This window comes from Cadophora gregata, assembly GCF_030347475.1.
Source record: "Cadophora gregata isolate MNR1 chromosome Unknown scaffold_15, whole genome shotgun sequence".
NCBI lineage: Eukaryota > Fungi > Ascomycota > Leotiomycetes > Helotiales > Ploettnerulaceae > Cadophora > Cadophora gregata.
This window is the reverse complement of record NW_026695938.1, coordinates 760,565-777,409: the sequence shown is the minus strand read 5'-3', so window position 1 is coordinate 777,409 and position 16,845 is coordinate 760,565. Positions and strand designations below refer to the sequence as shown.

Sequence of the window (16,845 nt, the reverse complement as noted above, 5' to 3'; positions counted from 1 at the left end):
TAATTGACGTCGGTCTGATCTGATCAGTCCTGAAGGAGTGTTGACGATTGCGCGTGGAATGCGATGTGATGCAAGCGGTAAACACGAGCTTGAAGTGCACAGCAGGTCTGTCGCAATGTCGCAATGTCGCAGGGGCTGACCGGTCCCTCGAGATAGAAAATATCCAGATAATCGAATCTCAAGCAAGCAAAGCGAACGAGGAAGAAACCCTGCGCAAAAGCTGGCTTTCTGTCCAAAAAGAGTGACTGCTTTGAGCGAAGGTGAGGCGTGAGGAGATTTGAAGGGGCGGGAGGAGCAAGAAGGGAAGGGGAAAACTCTGTTATGATCCAGCGGGAGCGAGCAGAGAGCAGAGAGCAGAGATCAGAAGAGTGACAGACGGGCGAGACGGGGGTGGGTGCGGCACTGCAGGTGTGTTTCAACTTTCGAGATTGCGGGTGCCGGGGTTGAGCGGCGGGAGTGCTACTCTGGGCCGTTGGGGGCCGTTGGGGGCCGTTGGGGGCCAGGCACCGTCGAATCGCGTCGCGGGCCGACATGGGCGCCACGAAATTGCTGGACATGCTGGACGCTGTGGAGTGTGGAGTGTGGACACTGGACAGCGACAATCCAATCCAATCCAATCCAATCCGACTGCTTGAAAATGAAATGGCCGAGTGCCTGCATTAGCCTCCATGCGACATGAGATGAGCGATTGACTCGTGCCAGATCGACAGCTGTGTACACCACACCTGCAGGCATGGCTGGAGAATAATTTGAAGCATCGTGAGTAAGGTTATCTGCTCGTTCACGAGAACGCGACCCTCTCTTGCAGCGGAGAGATTTTATGTTCTGCTCTGCTCTGCTCTGCTCTGCTCTGCTCTGCTCTGTTCGGTTGTCAGACCCTCATCATCCCCCTCCTCCCCTCCTCCCCCCCCCCCTGAACATTCCATTGTCTGGGGTCGGTCGTTTCATCACGGGTGAGTTTCGCTTGAATGTGGCCAAAGCCTCGTTTGAGTTCAACCAGCAACATCATTTGTGTCGCGCTGTTGCAAAACTGCAAGCCGCGCCGCCTGCTATTCGACTTGCGCATCCCGCACCTCTCACCACAGTAGTAGTCCACAGCTTCAGGGAAAAGTTTTCCAATTCCGCCCGCCAGTGTGGTCAGTCCCGAGAGTTCGAGCGTGACTGTTGGGATCAGCGCGAAAACCAGCCTATTCGTTCCATGTAACGTTCGGAACACACCGCGTCCTCAACTTTTTGTTGAGACTGCTGTGCTTGCACGAGTCTGGAGGGACCTGCGGTGATTCCAATTGAGCGTTCTTTTTCGTCAAAGCCAAAGCCAGCTCCTCGATGTGTTGTCGTTCGTACAGCTTGGATGGCGAGAGACCTTTGATCGGAGCAAAGCTTGCTCAGCGTCTCGCGCAGAAGTAGATTTCGTTCCGTCGTGGCTGAACGCATATGGGAGATGTCTCTTCTGAAGTTGTACTCAAGTCCAAGACCGTGCTTGCTGGCTGACCAGTGCCCAAGATTTCTTTTGACCAGAAGGATGGCAGTATACACAAGCGTGTTGAAAACAGCATCCGAATATTCTGTTGGCTCCATGAGTTGAATATGGGATGAATGTTCCATCTTCGTAAAACATCGGAAGAACATTCCCTATTCTCAATTAGCGAAGTCCACCTACAATGGAAGACAGGCCATACCAGTCGCTGGCTCATTCAAACCTGGCGAGGCACCACACAGTTGCTTCAGACAAGCTTGAATTGTCAAGGGATGTTGTCCAAACGAAAAGAAAAGTAGAATTCGCGAATCGTGGAAAATAATCAGGAGTACGTACAATTCCCCATTGGAGGAATGCGGATAGTGTCCTCCTTGACCCACATCAAGTGCTAGGGAGAGTAGTGTATGCTTGATTTGACATCAAGTTATGGCATCGCGAATGCTCATATCGCTGCATCGTCGTGGTATTTGTCTTTTGAATTATTTTTGGTGTTATTTCGTAGTTCTACTTGGTTGATTTACGTATGTGACAGCAGGGAAAAGGGTACTGGCAGTGGATCTAAGCCAACCTTTATATCGTTGTTGGTGAGTACTGAGCAGCGGTGCTGGAATCTTGATCGATCATCTCTGGGTTGTTTACAGGAAATGACAATATTAACCAGTCAGACAAGTCCTTGCAGTGTCCCATTCTCGCCTTATCAGATGGATCATATTGATGTCGTAGCAGTCAATGTACGTACAGAAGTCAAGTCCGCCATCATTGAATTCTCACCCAAACGGAAGAACACATACTTTTCTGGCGAGAGTGAGGCCTTAAGCCAGCTTCCTGAAACACTCCTGTATAATGGAGAGAACTGCTTGCAATGAAAATGGTGATGGCATCTCCTGAAGTCATCATCATATGATGATGGTCACATGATACGAAGACATCCTCCGCTCATTTTTGCAGAGTAGCACTCAGCATATTCCTGATAGCTGACCACATATGCTTGCTTGATAAATGCTCATTACTTCTGCCCTCATTTCCCCGAGGCTACATTTGGGAGTAAGACGACAAGAAAACTGGGTCGTCATATTGTGGCGGGTACTGCCAAGGCCAGCGCGTCAAAGCACCAGAAAGGGTGCATTTCGACTTCAAGCTTCAGCTTCATCATCCTCTTATTCGATGATTATACTATTGGCTAATCGTCCCTCCGAGGCGACCCCAAATAGGGTTCATAACCCCTAATGGTTTCTTAAACCCGAGTCGCGCTCTGAGATATGCAAGAGGGGCGTCATTTCGTACATTTACATCGCACGCCGAGAACTAAAAGCTGCTGGCTTAGAAATCGATTTCGGCGCCCTGCAGACGACCACCATCTTTCGCAATAAAGTATCATCTCACTTTCCAAGACGCTCGTGCTTTAGAAATCAAATGTCAAAATTCCGGAATATAAAATTGAATCCAGTTCCAGTCCCCAAGGACTTTCCATCATAAACATTAACTCAGCTTCCCTATATTCCTACCTAAGATGGCTCCATCAAACAAAGGGCTCCTCAAGATCGCTCAAGGCAAAAGTCGATTAGCGGATATTCCCATCCCAGATGTACCGGATGATTCTATCTTGGTCAAGACAGTAGCTGTGGCTATAAATCCTACTGATTGGCAAACTCTTGACGAAGCTCCAACCCCGGCCTTTACACATTCGCTTCTCGGTGTCGATGCAGCTGGTATCGTCGTCGAAGTAGGGAAGAGTGTCATCAAGAATATCAAGAAAGGAGACAGAGTTGCTGGATTCTCTCATGGAGGTGTTACTCCCTCCCACGAGATTGAACTCTGTACATCCATGCTCAGTGATAAATACTAATCGAGATACAGCCAACGACCGCAACCCAGTCACAGGCACATTCGCCAATTACATCCTCATGAAAGGCGATCTCACGCTTCGCATTCCTCCTAACATGTCGTTCGAAGATGCAGCCACTACACCTTGTGGTCTCGTAACCGTTGGATTGGGCTTCTATCGACACTTAGAGCTCCCGTTCTTGACTTATCCCGTGGAATCAAAGACTGCTGGCCCGTTTATTTTGATTTATGGCGGATCCTCAGCCACAGGCTCGCTTGCGATTCAGTTCGCGAAATTGTATGTTGAAGAATGTTTGCTTTGAACTATTACTTGATATGAGCTTTTGGCTAATGGTGAGATGTAGATCTGGTCTTACAGTCATCACCACTGCATCTCCACGAAACTTTGATTTTGTGAAAAGCCTCGGTGCTGATCACGTCTTTGACTACGTCGGTCCCCTCACAGCCTCCAAATCAGTTCTCGACTTGCTAACCCAGCTACAGCACAACCCAGAAGTCGGCGCCAAAATCAACTCCCTAACAGCTAATACTCTCCACCTCGTCTTTGACACCATCGCCATCCCCTCCTCATCCACCATCTCCGCACAAGCCCTCTCCACCTCCCCGACCGGCAAACTCCTCTATGTGACCCTGCTCTCCGTCCCTATGTCTCGTCCTGAAGTTGAAAACATCTTCTTTCTTGGTTACACAGCCTCTGGTGAGGAGTTTGACATGGAAGGTGAGGTGTGGCCTGCTTCAAAAGAGGACAATTTGCTGGCGAGGAAGTTCGTCGGGCTTTGTGATAAGCTGTTGAGGGAGGGAAGGATTAAGACGCATCCGGTTAGCAAAAGGGACGGCGGACTGGATGGTATTCTTGGAGGTATGATGGAGGTCAGTATTACCAATATGCCCTTTCGTTGTCGCACTTGAAGCTGGAGGTTAAGTCTCATGGGGTGATACTGGGGTTGGCATCATCCCTGGGCGTGAATTGGAAATATATCGGGATAAAGCTGTGCTGACATATCTTTCAAATAGATGAAGGAAGGTAAAATCAGTGGCCAGAAGCTGGTCTACAGGATCAGTGATGACGAGTAAATGAATTGACTAGGTCTTGTTGGTGGTTGCAGGTACCCAGGCCTGATCCTGTGGTTTCAAAATCAGGACACACAAACGTTTCCCATCCTTGACTTTATTTTCAGAAATCAAAGCCACGAATCAACCGAGTCTCATTGCCATACTTCCAATCTGCCTAGATGGACACCAAATCGTGCTATGGTCTTCGCTGTTGGTATCATCGTCCAACAATTACATGTCAACAAAACTTGCATATACTAGCGATTGATTGTACCAAATCTCAATGCAATGTATCGTGGTCCTTATCTGCGGTCAAAGGAATTTTATCCATGGATCGGCCGGGTCGGATTGTACGAAGGAACACACATTCATTGCATCGACTCGTAATAGAATCCTTCTTCCCTCGCCAAGAAAGAAAGAACATCGCTTACGGTGTTGCCATGCCCATACCACGAAACGACCAAACTGCCGTTGAAATATGCTTTCTGACTACAAACAGACCTGCAGTTTCCTAATCACATCAGAAAAGTAACAGAATCCCTCCAGAACATGAGATAATCCTCAATCTATCCATCCATTCATTCACTGCATCCAACACCCCAGTCGCAAGCCGAGCCTCATAATCCACGTCTCCTTCTCGGCAAGCATGCAATGCAGGTCAGGTAAGCTTATACACCAACATCCAATTACCAAGAAATCTACCTACCTCCCAACCTAATAATAAGCTGACCGTAAATAACCTCCAGCCAGATATCTGTCCATGTCCACAAGAACGAACACGCCCCGCGGCTAGCGGCTAATCTACCCACCTAGCTATTATTATGAATCATAGAATCTGGGTAATATCCGCGTCGCTCGAAACACCCAGTAATGAGACCCAGGAGATGATTTTCTTGGCTGCTTATGAATCACTTTGGCCATAAGTCTTTGCTGAGCTCTGTGCAGCGGGAGGAAGGGAAGAACACTATATCTTCGTCAGCTTACGGTGGGAGAAATTGTGTTTGGCGGGCCCTAATATTGATAATTTTGGGAAAGTATAGTGAGAGTTAATTTAAGTATGTTCTTGATGAAGGCTGTCGTAGTGATTCTTGCAACGATGGAAGGATGACATGGAGATTGTATTTTGAGGGAGGCAGTGGAGGATGCGTGGCTGGGCCGGGCCTCTTTGTTGTATTGTTTACTTGTTCGCTTGCCTCTGTTATTTCTGGAGACACATGACGGATGATGAAGCTGCCGATAGAGGATCGTGCGATAGTTTCTTGACTCGGCTTTGGAGGTGATAGTATATAAATGATGGGTTCGTCCCGTTGAAGAGCCATTCAGTTCATCATCAGCACTTCAAACGATAAAACAGACACTACAACACCTCACTCAATCACTTCTCCATCAAAACACTTTCCTCAATTCCTCTCAACTCACAACAAAAACAAGTAATCAACTCACCAAATCACCAAAAATGCAATTCTCCACTCTCACCATCGCCTTCTTCGCCCTCCTCCCAGCTCTCACCCTCGGCGCACCAGCCGCCTCCCCAGAACCCATTGCCATCGCCGAACCAGAGGCTGCAATCGAAGCCCGCGCCAACACCGTCCGAGTCCAACTCAACGGCCTCTCTGAGCTCGCCGTCCAGCGCGAAGTAGCAACCAACAACGCCATCACGCTCATCTCGGGCCAATTCACTGATGGCTTCATTGCCAACTTGAACGGTCAGAATGGAGTCACTTGTCAGGCTTATTCTGACAAAGCTGCTACCAAGAAAGTTGGTGGCAGATTTGGAAAGGGTGGTGTCAAGTTCAATGGAGGCAAGGCTGTTACTGTTGCGGCTGTTAAGTGCTCCAAGTAGCTGGAATTGCAACTGGGCAGAGCTTGAAAGGGGGTGAAATTGCGGACGTTGCTTTGTGTTTTTGATTTTGTCTTTAGAATTTGTTGGCATTGCGGGCTAGCATAGCATTTTGTTGGTGGACAGCATTGGGACGGGAGGGCGGACTGGTACTGCATTGGGCTGCGTTGCATTTTCACATTCTTTCAATAAATAGACAGCATTGATTGCGACCACCTTTATTCTCCTCTGAAGTGCCATTGGCAACTATGTTTTAAAGTAGAAAGCTAAGGGTCGCTGTCTTCAGATTTCCAATGCCACAGTGTGGCCTGGTACCCGGAGAAGGAGGCAGCAGTATCTAATTGCAAGGGCTTAACCGGAACTGTTAGGCTGCATGTGCAAAAAGATGAATATGTAATCCTTGTAGTGCCATCAAACGTTCAAAAGTACTGGCCCTTGCTGAGGGATGCTGCCGGGGACAAAATGTGGAACCGAAAAATGTTTGTACGAAGAAGATGCTACCCAAAATGTAACGAGCCAGCTCCCGCTTTTCCACATATTGAGATAGAACGAATTTCCGTCACATCACTATACAGTTTCTCTAAAACTTCAAACATAAATCAGCCAGAACTGTAGTGGCGTCAACTCCATATACTCACATCCGCGCCAGTACAAACTAGAACCTCGGTCCAAGAACGCTATTAGCACCTACTGTCCAGGTTCCACCAGGCCCTTGGAGCAAATATGCTTGTGATATTTCCAATCAGCCTTCTGGTGATCCCGTCCGCAATACCGCTGGATCTTGCAAGAGGCGCAAACCGTCAAGCCAGTCGCGCCCTTCACACCACAAGAGGCCACGCCACATACCAAAGCCTCCTCCTGAAACTTCCGCATCATCGTGATCATCTCCGGATCCATGCCATTGATCTGCCCCACCATGCGGTCACACACGTTCCTGATAGTCTTGACATGACTATTCTTATATTCCTTCTTCCATTCCTTCAACTTAGGGATTATTTCCTTGATCCGTGGGTGCAAAGATGGCATCTCAGCCTGGTAAAGAAGCATAGTCGATAGGAATTGAAGGACGCTGCCGAAATCTTCTGCGAATCCGGCGGGGGGGAATGAGCCAAGAGCAGGTCTGACGACATCTCGCATGCCATCGTGGAAGTCAGGAGAGATGATCTTCTCGATCAGGTCGTTAGTGAGGGTGGGGTGTTGGGCGATACGCTTGCAGACGTCGGGATTGCTGGTGAGATAGTTGAGGAGTAGGAGAGCATTCGAGAGGTAGCTAAAGGCTAGACATTACCATTTTTCCGAACTGCAATTGCTCGATAAACTCACTATTGAGGAGAAGACTTGTCTTTGAGACATGGCTCGTCGCTGACTTGATAGGCAATTAAAGCATCGATATATTGAGAAGCAATCTGAGAAACCTGGTGGTTCTGTGCTGACATAGGTTGGTGCTGAAGGGCACCGACGATATTGCCAAGTGGGACTGGGATTCCTGGAGCCAATTCTGGGTAATTAAGGGTGACAAAACCGATAGAATAGAGGTCCAAGCCATTGGGGAAGTTCGGTGGCGCCATGATTGCGATGTTGTTGATTGAAGACTGTGAAGTTGAAGTATCCGAATTATGAAAACCTGCGATTATTTAGGAGGACGCGAGAACAACACGAGGTGTCGTGTCAAAGAGGGGAAATTGACACGCTAACCTTCGCTTAATCTGACCCTAGTTTGTTGTTTTCAGGGGGTGGCTTTCAGGGGTTCAGGAGGGTTTCCAATAGTGTTGAATAAGCAAATAGCCCAGTGACTGCACACGTTATCATTCTCAAGCATCAATCATTACTTTTTGTCATTACTAAAGTTCCAGCGTATCCGCATTATTCCCATATAGTGAATGAGCTGGCATGTCTTCCAATACATCGATCTCTAGTCGCACATAGATGCAGCTAGCAGCACCAAATCCTCCTAATACTGTAGTCTAGGCTTCGGCGTATCCTCCAGCACGACCACTAGTAACGTCTGCATGTACAGTCACTTTTCCATAGCTGGGCAGCTCGGTGATGTCTCCACCCGTGGTGACCAGCTCCTCCTGTACTCTGACGCTCAAGCTAGGTACATGTTCTACTGGGACGACAGTTCCATCAAACTACACGACAGTTAGCATACCAATCTCCGGAGCTTCTCATCGAGAAGTTGATCACCTTTTGGACTCTCCATTGCAGAGCCCTTCTCAAGAACTTTCTCACACCGTGAGCATCATTCGCGTTTCTGCCCAGCTGAGCCAATCCTTCCACCAAACTGACTTCAGAGTATGCGATGACTTCAGGATACGGTTCGCCGCCAAAATGTGGAGGTGGAAACACTGTGAATGATCCAACACAACTCGAGGACACAGGCCAGTCGTTAGGGTCCTCTGGGACTGTGTCTAGAAATACCCGGATGATGAAGCGCTCGCCGCGGAGATCGAACTTTGATACCCTAACTCCAACTGACCATTCGGTCACTTGCTTCTTTGGGACTTGTTTTGTCGATTCCATCTCTGTTCTAGATTTGATACGAGCTCCAGTCGGACCGTAAAGCCTATTGATGGCAGCGGTAACGTTGGCCTTCAATTGTGCTGGTGATTGACTCCAGTCCTGGATCTCAGGGTATGTGTAGCCAAAAGTGCTCGTCAGACGGGCTGATGTGGACGTAAAATAAGGTCCAGCACCTGTTGGAGCAAATGGCGCCAGGGGGGTGGTGAGTGTATCCAGTGTATTTGGCGTCAGTGCATACGTGCCGAATTGGTCGATCTGTGGAGTCACGTAGGTGTTAGGATTGATTGCTTGGTAGAGAGCGAATAGTCTGTCCACATTGGCATGATGGAGCCAGCTAGAGACTACGTTTAGCATGATAGCATTGAGATTCGAATGCTTGTTGATATCAATCATTAACGACTTACAAGATAGGATCGAAAGCAGAATAGCTCAAGATCGACATATGACCACCTGTCAGTCCAATACAGCCATGTACTTGATTATGAACCGCCTCAATGGAAGTACCCTGTGTTGCAGTAGTTCCAAACTCATTGAATGTAGTAGGCTTGACCAAAGCATAGTACTTCAACAGAAGAGTCAGCTCGGACAACTGCGACAATCCATGGACATGGTCTCTGCTTCAGGACTGGAGGAACTAAATCGTACTTACAGTGCTGCCCTTGAGATTACTATTCAGCAATGCGTTGTTTGCACGATTAGGATCAGACGGTGAATTAAGGTAGTCTGGAGCACCTCGCACTGTGTATGGGTATTTCGCCAACCACGCATCTCCAACTACGCCACTATCGGAGGGGAAGTAGGTCGGGTCGAGGGGGAAATTTTGGAAATTATACCGATATAATGGATTTCTGACACTCTGAACTCCTGAGCCTGTCGTAATGGTGATTGTAGGCTGGTTGACGACAGCTGGCATAGTCGGGATGGCCGCCCAGTCCCAGTACGGAATACGGAAATTGTTCGCAGCGGTCTGTTGACAATGTTCTTGGTTAACAAGCTGACTACAAGATTTGGAAGAGAGAAGTACTTGGTAGGTGGCTTGCAGAGCTGGTGGGTATGTTTTGACAAGATCTTGGACAGTGGCACCTATTAATTGCTGCAGAACTGTCAGTCTTTGTCCATTAATGGTGAGAATGAATCGCGTACCTCGTACAAAGCTAGGTAAGGTCGATGCCATGGCAAAAAGAGAACAGAATCTGATTTTAGTCAGTCCCATTTCCGTCGAATTGACGAACCTCCACTGAATTAGTGAATTTGGAACTCACTATGGGTACAGTAACCGGTTGTTGGTGCTCCTGGAGCCTGGGCAGCGTCACCCCAAGGGTAATATGGTCCTGTCCAATGTTAGTCTTGTTATTCAAAGGACACCATTTCTCCAAAGACATCCGGCAGTGTAAGAGAGGATAGTGCTGTACTTACGTCCGTGGATACCAGCAATCTGGAAATAAGAGAGGAAGAAGTCTTCTGACTTATCCTGGAGAGCATTGAGACCTTGTATATATAGAGACCTGTAAATGAAAGCATTAACAGCTGCTGGCACGGTGATTGCGTTTTAAGGTTCCTCGAAATATACTATCTCGCGACCCCAGTTGAAATCAAAGCAATGGTGAAGAGATCTTGTGCACGTAAACACAGAGGAGCATCCACGAGGTGCTGGAGCGGGCAATATCTCACCATGATGGGACGTCCTTCTGAAGGTCAAGGATATTGCGTCGAAATGGTCGTGGGGAGCCTGTTTGTCTCTTGGTACCAGTATGCGTACCATCAACGGCATATGTGGTGGGAATTGCCACTGCGAAACATGACGCAACCAAGGTCAGGATGACAACGAAATGACGAAACATCTTGAAGGTGTCGGAGCAGCTGAGCTTTCAAGGGGTGTTGGGCGTCGTCTATACCTTGATTCCGAACGACTGTGGAGCTGGAGTTGTCGTTTTGGTGTGTCAGGATGTCATCAAACATAAGGAAGATAATTTTTTGCTCTAGTGTGGGTCTCGCTTCCTTTATTTTGACTGTCGTTGAGGGAAACTTCACAACATTCAGCCTTGCAACCGAGGCGACGCCGCCTTATAAAACATGGCGTCTGACATCCTGGATGCAAAGTGGCAGGCAAAGGATTGAAGGATCATGCAAGAGCCACGAGGTTTTTTGTACCCTCATGTAACGATGCGGTGCCGCCGACTTGACAACAGCTTATCCTCCTTACAATCCATATTTGTTTCTTCTCTCCCCTACGTCATATCTCCACCTACATCCATAATTTTCAGACAGATCTTTCCCAGATCATTAACCACAATCGTACCTTCCAGCGCTCGAACGGGCAGCAACGAATGCTTCCAATGTTTCCCAATCCCGCGTTGGTTGCGTTCCATCGTTTGCTGTACCACAGCCTCCAGGGCAACCGGGCCGCATAGCACAACGTGTCCGTGTCGTTCTTATCAGTAGCACGTGTCAGAACCAATACACCGCAAGTATAGTCGATCACATGGATCTCATGCAGAGCAATCCTTGATTACTCTATCGAAGAGGCAACAATCGGAAGTTTAGCACCAGACCGGTTACGTGCATATACGAAGGACTTTCCAATACCCATGATCCGGATTGGTACGACTGATAACAAACGGCTTTGGTGGGAAGCTGGATTTCCCGCGGCCTTTTGGAGCGGTGTGGGTAAACAGTGTGTGGGACGGTTGCAAACGTGGTTAATGGTAGCCAGATATTTGCATCATGGAGATGACACCGGAGTGTTATCAGGCACTTTGATAGGAACTGATTTACTGTAAGCCATGCGGGGTTCTGTTACACAAGAATGATTTCTCAAGCTGACCAACGATATGGGTTATTCTACTTCATGCCGTGCGTTTTCGTCCGAAGATGAGACGAGGGTAGGCAATGCTGTCTGTATAGCCTAGAATTGCAATCATCTCTATCGACATCCGTATGTTCCACCTGTTTTTTTATTTTGTTCTTTGCCATACCAGGTCGGGCCGATCCTAACAATCGTCAGTCATTCCACAGACTGCTTGCTCTTCTCCTTGATCTCCAGGAAAGACCTCATACATAGCCCTAGGTGTAGCTTCCAAACCTCTCAGTCGTTCTACCAACGACCGGAGTCGAGTCCAAATCAAAGCGCAACAAGAAGTTCAGGGCAGGTTCTCAAAAGTACCGTGCCGGATGCAACGCAGCTGTTTCAATATGCTGAAAGCCGTGAGGGATAGTACTAAAGAGAACCCCTCAAAGCAGACATGTAGGATACTGAGCTTCCACCCCAGACCAAGCGCGTGACACAGCTGGCCGAAATCAAGAGCATCATTTGCGATTCCAAGATCCTGGTTGTCACAGGACCATGCCCTGCAGCGAATGAGAAGCGTTGACCTAAAAAGGGTTCATTATCACTTACCGAAGATCGCTCGATGAATCTATGTGCATGCTGAGTAGGATGAAGGCACCAAGCACGATTCCAAATACAACTCCACTGACAACATTGTAGAGTAAGCCATGAATATTGGGTGGCTGTATCGAGCATCAGATTAGTGAAGACAGAGCGATATTCAATTGGAAAACTTACCTTTTTGGACAAGCAGCAAAAGAGGACTAAGAAGTAAAAATTGATTAGAATGTTTGCCCCTGCTACACTGGCGAAGACAGTCCACGGCAGAGCTGACATATGCACTGATCTCTGAACGGACGACAGTGGGCGACCTGGCTTATTTTGTGCAAATCGAAAAGCCTCGACGGAGCTCAAGATCAAATACAGCGACAAAAATGCATTGAGGACTGCAAAAAGTCGAAGAATGAAGTGACTACTCTGGACTATACTTAAAAGCTTGTCGTTGGTCATCTGTCTCTCAGCTTTGGAATTGATGGCTTCTACACCGATACTGTTCTTTGGGCATACAGCTGGAAGTTCTTCCTGAGTGCCAGAACTTTTCTCTGAATCCCCTGGATCATTCTGACGATATTTCCAAATGCGGTTCCCGATATTTTCGGGATAATTCAAACTTCCAGAGGGATCGATATGGGGGTATCCTTCTATAACATCAGTGCCCCAATCTGGTATTCAGTACTTGTTACGGGCATAATAACTCACTTATTGCACCTGACATGTTTACGGCGTATGGCTTTTGGATATATGCGGAGTCCGGACAAGTTCCTCGTGCGGAGCTGCTGTATTACTGGAAAGCGAGAAAAGACTTGATAGCTCGGTAATCGCTAAGCACTCAAAGAGGTGAGTGTTCTGGGACTCTTGGTCTCGAATTTCGTTATGGAATAGTGCTTTGAGCCGGTTATGCTTCAAAGTGAGAATCCTTCCGCAATATGGATCTGCGACACTGGATGACCCATGAATATAACTAAAACTACTTGTTTAGCAAACCAGAAACACTGCAAGTCCAGGGAAATACGCCGGTGGATTATGTTGTCTGTTGTTGGTAGAAGACAAAAGTCCGCAAAATAAATGTGTCCAAGCAAGCAAATCAACCATGTAGGGAGGAGCGATCAGCACTAGATTTCAGTTCCATTTGATGTTTGCAGAATCAGCGATGAACAATAATACCAATTGGTAAGAACGATCTTGCACGCTAACCCACGAATTGACGCACTGCTTCAGTAACGACAAAATTCAAAGGGCCAGAACCCTCCATGGAGCCGCAATATGCCAAACACCATCATGTACTCTCAAAACCTGCTCAGTTCAGCAACTGTCTGAGTGAACAATAACATTGAATCCCTTCTAGAGAAATGTTAGCTTCCAATGCTGAAAAGAGCATCAGAAGTGCATTACAATGATGAATCTCGAGGATTTTGCGTTAAGAAAATGAGAGGAAGGAAGGAAGGAAGGAAAAGAATACAGACCATTCCAGAGGCTTGCTCGCTAACAATATAGCGCAATCATTGCAACTTCCTGCAACTAGCATTAATAATCTCTTGAGCATATGTACCAATGGCGCCTCACAGCGGGCCGACCTCGAAGAGGTATTCCAGCAGTCCTGGTAGCACACATTCAGAATATAGTTCAGGGATTCAAGATCGTCCAAAATAGTGAGGCTTACCCGGGAGTAGAGGAAGGGAAAGCAAATCTAGCCTTGCATTTTCTAGCCAGCTGGCAGGAAGCGAGCCAGTTCCAGATCACACTTCAACAATCCCTATGTCCCCCGAATTTTCAACAACTTTGAGGTCAGATCTGACATATCAAGAAAATGGATATTTCCTCTTGGAAGCGAAAGCCTCTGAAAGTATCATACTACGCAGTCTCTTCTTAAAATTTCTCCACATACGGCCTCAGATCTAGCTCCTGTGTCCACGCGCTTCGATGCTGCGTATGCAAATTCCCTGTTTCGCGAAGTTGTCAGTAAAAGCCATAGGTTTCATTGCTAAGAAGTCCAAATCATTTGGGAAAGAAATCTAGGAGACCTCCAAAACCTACAATAATTCTCTGCAATAGCATCACTATTGATTTTCCCATCCGGCTTCCCATCATTGACCTGAAAATTCTTACTCGACGGAATATCCACCACCCCATCAAAGATCACATGCGCCACATGCACACCTTGTGGCCCGAATTCCCTTGCCAAAGTCTGCCCAATAGCTCTCATGGCGAACTTTCCTGTTGCAAAAGCTGCGAAGTTGGCGCTTGCTTTCAGTGATGCGGTTGCGCCTGTGAGGATCAGCGTAGGTGAGTGCTCGGGCTTGCTTGCTACTGTTTGGAGTAAGAGTGGCATCGCTTGTTGGGCGAAATTAAAGAGTCTGTATGTAGTCCGTGAGCTAAATAGTTCATAAATCAAGATCCTCAACTCCAGAATAGTAATTACCCCAAGCCATTGGCATTATACCCCGCAGCAAACTCCTCAGCCGACAACTCCAGAAACGGTTTTCGAACTAGTTTACCGCCAACATTGTACACAGCAGCAGCGAGTTTCGCATCACCAATGGCATTCTTGATCTTGGCGAATGTGTCGGTCATAGCTGTGGAGGAGCTGGTGTCGGCTGAGAAGCCGTGAGCAGAACCACCTGACTTATTGATCTCCTCCACGATGGACTCGTAGCTAGATGGGGATCGAGAGAGAAGAACGACAGGATATGTCTTAGCGAATTTGAGAGCTACAGAGCGACCTAGATTTATTCATGAGTATGCCGTAAAATGACGAGGATGAAAGGAGACTGACCTGTGCCTGCTCCTACGCCGGCAATGATAGCATAATATTTGCTGCTCGCCATGCTGATTTATTTGACTGGTCACTGATTGTCCAGATTGAGTTGAGGACTTTGTCTCTTGATAAATGCTGAATTTGAAATACATCCAGACACTGAAACGGTGCAGATAGGAATGTAGAAGGCATCACCAACGTCACGTTATGCCGATTACTAATCAATGCACGTCATACACCAGATACAAGTCAGACGAAGTTAAGTTATACTAATTTTAAAGTTATTTAAATAAGATTTAAATCATGAATGTAAAGACTCGCCTATAGACCTTGAAAGTTAAATGTGGTATTTGGATATTCTGGATATTAAGCGTTTCTCTTGCTGTGAAAGTGACTTGAAAGCAAAGTCCACTAATCATTGTTGCGGGCTTCAGAGAACTGATCAGAAGCATTTGAAGAACTTTCGATGCCTCGACAAGAAGTCGATTCAAATGTTCCTTCTGATATGGCAGAGGTGGCTCCACCAGACACTATCGTCTCGAAACTGTTCAAATTGACGGTATCAGCCCATCATCCGAGGTTTGATGAGCTTCCTTCTTCAGCCCATGTTCCAAGGATCAACAACCTCAGACAAAGTTGCTTGCAGCAGTAACAGTCTTGCCCTCTGCAGTTGGCACATTCTTGGTAAATACCACCTTCCCATTCTTCGCCGTAACCCTGACCTGCACCGTCGCACTCCCCGTTCCACTCGCCAACAACCAATAATTATACGTCTGCCTCACGCAGCTCTTCCACGTCTTGCCCTGATCAGCACTAACCTCGAGCTTCGTGATAGCCTGGTTGGCATTGTACACTTGGATGGCGAACCACCATTGTGAGCTGCCGGTTTTCGTCCGGAGTTTGAAGGGTGTGGTGATCGGGCAGGTGATGTAGTCCCATTTGATGGGGATTTCACCGACGGATGGGACAGCGAGGGACGAGAATGCCGTGGGGAAGAGATCGAACGTTTTACCTGCACAGCCGCCGGGACATTCGTCGACGATCTGTTCGTTATCATTGTCAGCTATTTGTATTCTGTTTGCCATAACGTCCTGATCAAGAACCACTTGAAGCGAGGAGACGTTGGAAACATACCATGGCAGTAATCTTCTTCCCACTAGCATTAGTGATAGACACGCAAGCACCACATTGAGCAGCCGTATTCCAGAGATTCAGACCCAAGGCCGTCCTATACACACCCGTCGGGTACGTATACCCATCGAACGAGCAAGCTCCAACAGTACCATCATACCAAGTTGCAATTCCAGACGTAGCTCGCTCAGCTAGGACAGAGCCGTAAGCATAGGGGAGAGCAGTAGCTGCCACGATAAGTGAAGATAAGAAATGCATCTTGAACTAGTGAAGAACGAAGAAACGACTGTGAGAGAACGACTGTAGGGTGGAGAGCGAGAAAAGATATCAATAAACTGGGATCAAGCTGGCTCAAGTACTTTCTCCATCTCTCACGATCTTACACCAACATTTCCCCAATGGATATCATCTCAGAGTCCAGACTCGCATCCTCAACCACAGCATCTCATTCTTTCTTCAGATAGAGTGCTTTCATCCAAACCCTCGGCTTCCGACTACTACTTAGATTGCGAATCCCCGTACCCTTGACGGTTGTTCCCCGGGAGTTGACATATTCAGGGGCTCGCTTCGGAAATTAAGCATATCCAGGAACCTGGGTGATCCGTGGGCGATGTAAATGAACGAATCAAGGGCAGCTGGGTTTTGGTCTCGGCTTGAGCGGGAGGTGCGACTTGTTTGGGAGAGTTTTTAAGCCTCACTTTATTTCTGCCACCGCGAGATAGAGGCAGATGTTGAATGAGGTTGAGAATCGGCAAACGTGATCCTGGATAAAACGTGACCCCCCCTGACCTTGATCTCACATACCAGTAGCACCTTTTGGTGCAGAGGAATAT

At 47.5% G+C, this 16,845-nt stretch overlaps 8 protein-coding genes across 8 annotated transcripts; 2 read left to right on the top strand and 6 right to left on the bottom strand.

Annotated features, from left to right (window-relative positions):
- Positions 1-1,170: 1,170 nt before the first annotated feature.
- On the bottom strand, positions 1,171-1,629 carry ONS95_004878 (uncharacterized protein; the record flags this gene model as incomplete). Its single annotated transcript, XM_058498256.1, has 1 exon — positions 1,171-1,629. One exon carries the CDS (start codon positions 1,627-1,629, stop codon positions 1,171-1,173), a length of 459 nt encoding a protein of 152 aa, XP_058351767.1.
- A 926-nt stretch (positions 1,630-2,555) lies between these two features.
- On the top strand, positions 2,556-5,705 carry ONS95_004877 (uncharacterized protein). Its single transcript, XM_058498255.1, has 5 exons — positions 2,556-3,264; positions 3,335-3,599; positions 3,667-4,192; positions 4,337-5,037; positions 5,122-5,705. Exons 1-4 carry the CDS (start codon positions 2,988-2,990, stop codon positions 4,394-4,396), a joined length of 1,128 nt encoding a protein of 375 aa, XP_058351766.1. The 5' UTR covers positions 2,556-2,987; the 3' UTR covers positions 4,397-5,037; positions 5,122-5,705.
- ONS95_004876 (uncharacterized protein) lies at positions 5,706-6,422 on the top strand. The gene has a single exon (XM_058498254.1). The coding sequence runs from the start codon at positions 5,832-5,834 to the stop codon at positions 6,216-6,218; it is 387 nt and encodes a 128-aa protein (XP_058351765.1). The 5' UTR covers positions 5,706-5,831; the 3' UTR covers positions 6,219-6,422.
- Positions 6,423-7,972, bottom strand: ONS95_004875 (uncharacterized protein). Its single transcript, XM_058498253.1, has 2 exons — positions 7,539-7,972; positions 6,423-7,485 (listed from the first exon to the last, which is right to left on the bottom strand). Exons 1-2 carry the CDS (start codon positions 7,781-7,783, stop codon positions 6,903-6,905), a joined length of 828 nt encoding a protein of 275 aa, XP_058351764.1. The 5' UTR covers positions 7,784-7,972; the 3' UTR covers positions 6,423-6,902.
- A 207-nt stretch (positions 7,973-8,179) lies between these two features.
- On the bottom strand, positions 8,180-10,579 carry ONS95_004874 (uncharacterized protein; the record flags this gene model as incomplete). Its single annotated transcript, XM_058498252.1, has 9 exons — positions 8,180-8,347; positions 8,403-9,072; positions 9,143-9,300; positions 9,388-9,705; positions 9,763-9,831; positions 9,882-9,931; positions 10,001-10,069; positions 10,155-10,243; positions 10,410-10,579. 9 exons carry the CDS (start codon positions 10,577-10,579, stop codon positions 8,180-8,182), a joined length of 1,761 nt encoding a protein of 586 aa, XP_058351763.1.
- A 1,552-nt stretch (positions 10,580-12,131) lies between these two features.
- ONS95_004873 (uncharacterized protein) lies at positions 12,132-12,841 on the bottom strand (the record flags this gene model as incomplete). Its single annotated transcript, XM_058498251.1, has 3 exons — positions 12,132-12,248; positions 12,304-12,764; positions 12,826-12,841. 3 exons carry the CDS (start codon positions 12,839-12,841, stop codon positions 12,132-12,134), a joined length of 594 nt encoding a protein of 197 aa, XP_058351762.1.
- Positions 12,842-13,992: 1,151 nt separating this feature from the next.
- ONS95_004872 (uncharacterized protein) lies at positions 13,993-14,951 on the bottom strand (the record flags this gene model as incomplete). The annotated part of the gene is made up of 4 exons (XM_058498250.1): positions 13,993-14,066; positions 14,161-14,480; positions 14,546-14,846; positions 14,900-14,951. 4 exons carry the CDS (start codon positions 14,949-14,951, stop codon positions 13,993-13,995), a joined length of 747 nt encoding a protein of 248 aa, XP_058351761.1.
- Positions 14,952-15,507: 556 nt separating this feature from the next.
- On the bottom strand, positions 15,508-16,270 carry ONS95_004871 (uncharacterized protein; the record flags this gene model as incomplete). Its single annotated transcript, XM_058498249.1, has 2 exons — positions 15,508-15,924; positions 16,016-16,270. The coding sequence occupies 2 exons, from the start codon at positions 16,268-16,270 to the stop codon at positions 15,508-15,510; spliced, it is 672 nt and encodes a 223-aa protein (XP_058351760.1).
- Positions 16,271-16,845: the final 575 nt, after the last annotated feature.